Consider the following 8314-nt stretch of genomic DNA (forward strand, 5'->3'; position numbering starts at 1 on the left):
TTTATAATCAGTCACAAGAACGTCGAATCTGAATCACTTGAAAAAACACGAAGGTGCTTAACTTTTTCCAGGTGTATATATAGACACATATAAACACACACATGTATGCATGTATAGAGATAGAAGGGACTATTATATCCATTGTAGTATTTGTTTTATTGTTGATTTGTCAAATATTTTACTAGTTATGTACATGTAAGATTTCAAATTACAAGTTGAATTTTATGTGACAACAGAGATTTTTTTTAATTTTAAAGAAAAGAAGAAGAAATGTAAAGTTGAATACAATATTATTTTTGGTCATGTTTCAAATTTTGTAAAATATGTTCTTGTGTAACTTTGAAATAAAACATTATATGATAAAAGAAATTAGAATAATTTTGAAAAAATGCTGTAAATAATATATTACAATTTAAGTTCAAGCAAATGTCCATATGACAGGATAATTTGTAGTAACTTTCAAAGAATTTTGCAGTCTTTGTTTCATTACAAACTATAATGTTTGTGCTATTTCTCTGCCATCTCAAGTTGTTTGAAATATTAGCACATATAAACTTGATTACTGTTAGGTGATACTAAAAAGTTCTGTTGGTGGTTTGTCAGATCATGCAAGTTGTACTGGTGGTAATCTGTCTAGACATGCAAGTTGTACTGGTGGTAATCTGTCAGGTCATGCAATATGTACTGGTGGTAATCTATCAGGTCATGCAATTTGTACTGGTGGTATTCTGTCAGGTAATGCAAGTTGTACTGGTGATAATCTGTCAGGTAATGCAAGTTGTACTGGTGGTATTCTGTCAGGTAATGCAAGTTGTACTGGTGGTAATCTGTCAGGTCATGCAATTTGTACTGGTGGTAATCTGTCAAGTCATACAAGTTGTACTGGTGGTAATCTGTCAGGTCATACAAGTTGTACTGGTGGTAATCTGTCAGGTCATGCAATTTGTACTGGTGGTAATCTATCAGGTCATGCAAGTTGTACTGGTGGTAATCTGTTAGGTCAAGTAATATATACTAGTGGTTGTCTGTAAGGTTGTGCAAGTTGTACTAATGGTATTCTTATGGGTTTTAAAAATTATACAATTAAACACGGACACACAGGTGAAAACATAACTTCCATTCATCCCTTCAGTGGTGGAGGTAATGATCACAATCTCATCATTGAAGTATTTGACAAAGGAAAAGGTTTTGTAGATTCCACACCAAAACTACAAATCATCTATTCTGAGACCTAAATATTGAATCTACCTTTAAACCATTATCTTATTAAAGGCAAAAAAAAAAAAATAGAGACATAAGTCTATTTGAAAGGAGAGTTCCCTAACAGGTAAGTTATTAACAAAATTATGACTATCCTGCAGGTGAATTTCAGAACTCCATAGAGTTCTGAAAGATCATAAAGAGAACTACAACTCTAGCCTGTTGTTTTCACTTGCAACTCTGTGATAGGATCGTTATCATGGTTACTTAATGGGCTAGTAAAACCATAATTAAATTATGTACCTTTCCATTTGAATATTATATATGATTATTTGGAACCATGGCTTAAAATTGATTTAAAATTGTTGAACATATTTTTTTGTATTTAATATATGTTTCAAAACACAATTTTCAATAATTTGATACAAATATTCTGATACTTGCATGAATTATTTCTTGAAATATCAGGACATTTGTTAGTCTATAATGTTTCATGTCAGTGTGGCAGCCTCTAAGAAGAGAGAATTTAAAAGAGTACTGATTACAAATTTAGAAAACATTTCAGACCCAGCAGCATGGCAAAAGAAAATAACTACTGTAGGTCTGAAAAATTATTTCATTTCCTCTTTATAAAATCTTTAAAAAATGCTAATGGATACCTCATATTAAGACATCTTAGTCAATGAACAAGCCTCCTCCTTTCAAGATGCTTGTGTTTTAATTTTCTTAGCAATCATTACATGTATATTATATAAAGTATGATGTTTTCATTGATGTGTTGAGATTAGCATTCCTGGTTTGCATATTTTCAGGGTGACTTTGAATGCAAGTGTTTTGGTTACAACTTCATCCATGGGTTTGTAGTGTGGTTTACAGTACAGTTTCCTGGGGGATTAGTCTTGTCAACTTCACCATACCAAAGGTAAGATGAGTTGTAAATCTGAAGAAGTATAATTAGAACTGAAGCAGTTTCCTACTATTCAAATTCAATGACGAGGAACCCACTTTGAGACTAATAATGGCTGGAGACGGCTTAAATGGGTAATGAAGAAAAACTTCTTCATTACCCATTTAAGCCGTCTCCAGCCATTATTAGTTTCCTACTAGTTTAAAACTTTGACATCCTGAATTTCAGCAATAACTTCTTTAGAAATTTACTTTGGATTTGTACATACTGTACAGTTAAGCTCAAACAAAGATACATATTGTATATCAATACAGTTAGGTTTCAACAGAGATGTATTATTAGGAACTGAAAAGATTCATATTGTATACTAGTACACTTATGTTTTAACAAAGATGTATTATTAGGTAGTAAAAAGATGCATATTATAGACTGATACAGTTAGGTTTCAAAACAGATGTATTATCAGGAAGTGGAAAGATACAGATGTATGTAATATACATTTAGGTTTCAACAAAGATGTCATATGTTGAATTCAAAAGACAGTTTACATTCATTTCAAACAAAGATGCTAGGAAGAGGAAAGAGAGCACAAAAATATGTTCTAAATAAGACATGTATTAAAAACATAGAATCACAGAGTATGTTTATGTCAAAGAACTATAAGGTTGTCAAAAGATTGTGTACAATTTGGTTTCAAAGAAATTGTGCTGTAAAGGAAGTGGAAATATTGCTTTTATTTCCTTCTTTTTTTTTTAATATAATTCAATTTCTAATGCAGTTATACTTTTCCTTATTGGTTATAAATTATTTGAATAATTGTTTTCAACATGACTAAGAAAGCTTGTTCCGAAACAAGTTTTGTCATAATTAATATAAACACTTTTCATTGTGAAAACCCACAACTTCCTTCTTCACAGCTCTATTTTCAAGAGTATAAAAAGTCATAATAGATAAACTCTAAGGTCCTGTTTATTAGCAATATGAACATCTTTTTAGTGAAACTAAGTGATTTCCTGTTACAGCCCTTCTTATCAGGAGTATAAGTAGCTGTAGCAGTGAAATCCAGCAAATTATTACTAGACAATTCTGTTTATGAGGAATATAAACATTGGTGGCAGTTTAAAACTTATTGCCTTATTTTTGACAGTCCTATTTATAAGGAGTGTAAACAATTGTATCTGTAAAACCTTGTGAGTTACTGCTAGACAGTCCTGCTCATCAGGAATATAACCAGTGGTACTGTTAACAGTAAGACCTAGTGACTTGCTTGTAGACAGTCCTGCTCATCAGGAATATACCCAGTGGTACTGTTAACAGTAAGATCTAATGACTTGCTTGTAGAAAGTCCTGTTTATCAGGAATATAACCAGTGGTACTGTAAACAGTAAGTCCTAGTGACTTGCTTGAAGACAGTCTTGTTTATCAGGAATATAACCAGTGGTACTGTTAACAGTAAGACCTAGTGACTTGCTTGTAGGCAGTCCTGCTCATCATGAATATAACCAGTGGTACTGTTAACAGTAAGACCTAGTGACTTGCTTATAGACAGTCCTGTTTATCAGGAATATAACCAGTGTACTGTTAACAGTAAGACCTAGTGACTTGCTTGTAGGCAGTCCTGCTCATCATGAATATAACTAGTGTACTGTTAACAGTAAGACCTAGTGACTTGCTTGTGGGCAGTCCTGTTCATCATGAATATAACCAGTGGTACTGTTAACAGTAAGACCTAGTGACTTGCTTGTAGACAGTCCTGTTTATCAGGAATATAACCAGTGTACTGTTAACAGTAAGACCTAGTGACTTGTTTGTAGACAGTCCTGCTCATCAGGAATATAACCAGTGATATTGTTAACAGTAAGACCTAGTGACTTGCTTGTAGAAAGTCCTGTTTATCAGGTGAATAAACAATCATAACAGTAAAACCCTGTGACCTACTGCCAGACAATTCTTTTTCTTAGCTATGCAAGTAATATTTATACTGAAACTTAATAACTTCCTGTCAAACAATCCTTTTTTATCAGTAATGTATACAGTGTTTATTTTGAAACCTACTTGCTCTTTGTTGAATAGTTCTATTTATTATTAATATGGACAGTATTTATAGTGAAACCTAATGGCTCTTCATTGAACAGTCCTATTCATTATTAGTGTGAACAGTGTTTATAGTGAAACCAATTATGTTATTATTAATAATATAAATACATGTTGAAAATTTAACTCACTGACTTGCTTCTAAGTAATCTTGTTTATTAGCTGTGTATTATAGGAGAACAAGTCACATATGTTAAACAGTTTTCCTTATCAGCACTTTCAACAATCTTCTTCTTATTGTTATCAGTGAAACTCACTGGGGTCACAGCATTCTCCGTATTCCACAGACGGATGTCAAACAAGACACCATATTAAAGGGATCGTTAATAATCCAGCCAAATCAACAGTTTCGTAGGTTAGTAGAGGAAAATTGCAGTTAATGTTTATGATAAATATTATTTATTACTGAACAGTTTTTTTACATTATATTATACTCTTAAAGTATTTATAACTTGAATTTCTTGAAATATAAGTATATCTATCTGTCTATATATAATATATATATATATATATATAAAACATGACATTGTTATAATATATGAATATGTACAGAGGGCTGAATCACATTATATTATAATGATTTTTGAATATTTGAATTATTATGATATGGCTAACCCAAGCATGATCAGCCATGTCAAGAATTGAGCATTATGTTTCATCTATAAAACTTGGTTTTCTCTAAGTCTACTTTGTGTTCTTTGCACTGATTCTCGATCATCGGCGTAATAATCTGAATAACCTAAAGAAAACAATTTCTACTTATTACATTTTATTTCCAAGCATCATTTGAAACATCTAAGAAATTTGGTATTGTTTGAAGAGTATTGTGCTGGGCATGATGTAGTGTTTTGTGTGCCTTCACTGTGAATCCAAAAGTTCATGGTTTGCATCATTTACGACAAAACTTGCTTCACACCCTGGGGACATAGATGCACTAAAGTCAGATGGTCAAATCCCAGTTTTCAGTTAGGCAAGAGTTGGCAGTGGACACTGTTTACTAGCTATCTTCCAACTAAGACAATCAGTTAAAAATTAAGAATTGTTATGCACAGTTAACCTTTATGTATTATATAAGAAATTCGTAGGAAAAGTTGGTGTTCAAAAAATTAAAAAGTTTCATGAACACAGAAAACATTAATGTTTAAAAAAATGGTAAAATACCATGACCATAGGAAAAGTATGTTTAAAAAAAAGGAAAATGCCATAATTCTCACTAAGTAACCCATTTTAAATGCTAATGTTTCATATTTATTGTTTCATTTGTAGATTTAATATTTGCATTAACAAGTCCTTGGCTAGTACATTATTTTGTGAAATAATGGTCAAGGAAGTGATTTTAGTTTTCTAAAGCAGCTTCAAGTAAAGCTTGTTTATAAAAATTTTCTATGCTTATGATTTTCTGAAATGTAACAGTTTTGCTGTTTATTCATAATACAAAGGGTTGAGTATGTTATATTCAAACGATATTTTGACATTCTTAGGTGTTCATATGTAGTGTGACACCATAGAAATTTGATTGTGTTTGGGAAGGGTATGTAACAGCCCATTCTGATGCAAAGTATTTGTACACTCAGGTCATAAAGAATTTTCAGATTGAGGATTTAAAGTTTCCCAGATAGGATTCTCACTTGTACTTAATGGCATTGAAAAACAAAAGAACAAGGATTAACGTGGGGCACTAGAACCATCCAGAAAGAGATCTGCAGCTTATCACATCCCAGTCTTGGAAGCAAAGTATGCTGCATCTTGTAATAAGTGAGAAACAAAGAACACAAAGGTCAGTGGCAAAATATCCACATGTCCCAGGCAACAGTACACAACATGGTCAAGAAGGATCTTCATCAGAAAAAGTGACACAAGTCACATATCCACAAGTTGCTTCCACAACAAATCTGTCAACTGTTGCATACCTCAAGCATGCTATTTCAATAACAAGACATGCTGGTCAAGCCACTGGCTGTACTATCTATATACACACAACATGGTCAAGAAGGATCTCCATCAGGAAAAGTGACACAAGTCACGTATCCTCAAGCATGCTATTTCATAACAAGACATGCTGGTCAAGCCACTGGCTGTACCATCTATGTATATCTGTACAATCATACTGTTGAAACAGGCATCTTCCTAGACTAGATACATTATGGAATACTTGCAGGTAGGAGTTGTGTGTTTGGGACATGATAGTATTTTTGAAATGTAAAGTAGACTGCAGGGCTATTGTGAAGATGCAAGGTAATCAGATATAATATGAATGGACATGGAAGAATGGATTATAATGACATGATAGGGCTCTAAAATAATTTTATCATAACATACTCAGTCTATGTATACACATGGTATTCACAAAATAAAACAATATGAACAGTGTGATTATTCCTGATGAATTTGATTTTGCTGATGTTTAATTAACAAAATTTACTTTTTTTAGATTCTTGGATGTCAAACTAAACTACCAAAAGGATGAAAGCATCGCTCATTCTCTTGTTTTTAAAATGGATGATCTACCATAAAGAATGTGTGAATATTGTTGTAAATATGTAAAAACAATGATGCATAAAGCAAGTGTGAATATTGTTGTAAATATATGTAAAAACAATGACTGATAAAAGTAATCCACTGAAAAAGTATGACTGATGTTTTATTATAATAAATAAATAAAAACATTTTTTCTGTGTACAGCAAATTAAAATGTTTGATAGAAAATGAAGTGAAAAAAAAAAGACTCAATTTTCATAGTGATGTTAAGTTGTCAGAGTGAACATGGTTTTCTGAGAATTATATGAATTTATCTATAAAATAAATATAATTAACTTGATAAACATTTTTTGCCTTCTTACCAAATATAAAAGCCCTCTGTTTTATGTTTCATAAAAATCAGGTATCAGTAAGCAATCACAGGTTGCATAGTGATGAAAGGAACTCACCTCGGTGAAAGCTGTCCGCAAATTTTGAAGTCGAATATAAAACAGTTTGCTTGGTATTCACATAAAGAACAGATCTTCTGAAACAATGGTAGTTTTACCAAAAATAAAACAACTTATGTCATAAGAGAGACTAGGCTATAAACTCTTTTACCACATTCTGTTTAAACCCTTGATACAGAGAATAGAAAAGTTAATTTAATGATAATAAGACAACAAAGGAAAGAATACAGTACAGTAGGTTCTGACTTCTTATACAGCTAAAGCATTTCTTTATTTTGAAAGGCTATTTTTTCCATTATATTACATGTCTTGCTCACCCCTGGTGATTGAGTCCACTTTGGATGAACTAACTGACAAAATGTGTAAAAGAATTGCTCACCCCTGGTGATTGAGTCCACTTTGGATGAACTAACTGACAAAATGTGTAAAAGAATTGCTCACCCCTGGTGATTGAGTCCACTTTGGATGAACTAACTGACAAAATGTGTAAAAGAATACATTCTTCATCATACTCTATGTTCAGGTGTAGTGCAGGCCTGACATTTTAAGACCATTAATTTAGCAAATAAGTAATACATGTTACAGATTGAAGAGATGATCCTTGTAACTTATTTGTTGTTAGAACTGTTTGTCAGTTTTACTGTTAATGCAATTTGTATGTGACAGAATTAAACAAGCTCTTATACTGAACTGCTTGGTTTTGAGGTTCAAATATTCTTATGTCTTTAATTCCACAAGGTGGAACACCAGAAGGCTGTTGTTGAGATTTATACTTCTTATGCTTGTAGCTTACATTACATGGAATATTAAGATTGTTGTTGTTAAGGTTTACATCTTCTGTGACTGTAACTACATAACCTGTAAAGTAGGGTGTTTACTATGTGTATTTGCACTTTTCCATCTCTGATGATAACATGTAAATTGTGTACACAGTCTGTTATACTTTAGTACTTTCAGTTGAGTTTCACACTTTCCCATGACTAGCTACACAATCTGTTATACTTCAGTACTTTCAGTTGAGTTTCACACTTTCTCATGACTAGCTACACAATCTGTTATACTTTAGTACTATCAGTTGAGTTTCACACTTTCCCATAACTAGCTACACAATCTGTTATACTTTAGTACTATCAGTTGAGTTTCACACTTTCCCATAACTAGCTACACAATCTGTTATACTTTAGTA

General features: G+C 32.2%; 1 protein-coding gene across 1 annotated transcript in view; it reads left to right on the forward strand.

Moving 5' to 3' along the window:
* The window catches only part of LOC106463738 (protein arginine N-methyltransferase 6-like), a 46149-nt gene extending 39318 nt beyond the window's left edge, over positions 1 to 6831 (forward strand). Inside the window, exons 11-14 of the mRNA XM_022391314.1 lie at positions 570 to 1004; positions 1989 to 2122; positions 4449 to 4556; positions 6633 to 6831. Of these exons, the coding sequence (XP_022247022.1) occupies positions 570 to 1004; positions 1989 to 2122; positions 4449 to 4556; positions 6633 to 6714 (759 nt within the window). The 3' untranslated portion in view covers positions 6715 to 6831. The remainder of the gene's footprint in view (positions 1 to 569; positions 1005 to 1988; positions 2123 to 4448; positions 4557 to 6632) is intronic.
* Positions 6832 to 8314: the final 1483 nt, after the last annotated feature.

This window comes from Limulus polyphemus, unplaced genomic scaffold (genome assembly GCF_000517525.1).
Source record: "Limulus polyphemus unplaced genomic scaffold, Limulus_polyphemus-2.1.2 Scaffold1472, whole genome shotgun sequence".
Taxonomy (NCBI): Eukaryota; Metazoa; Arthropoda; class Merostomata; order Xiphosura; family Limulidae; genus Limulus; species Limulus polyphemus.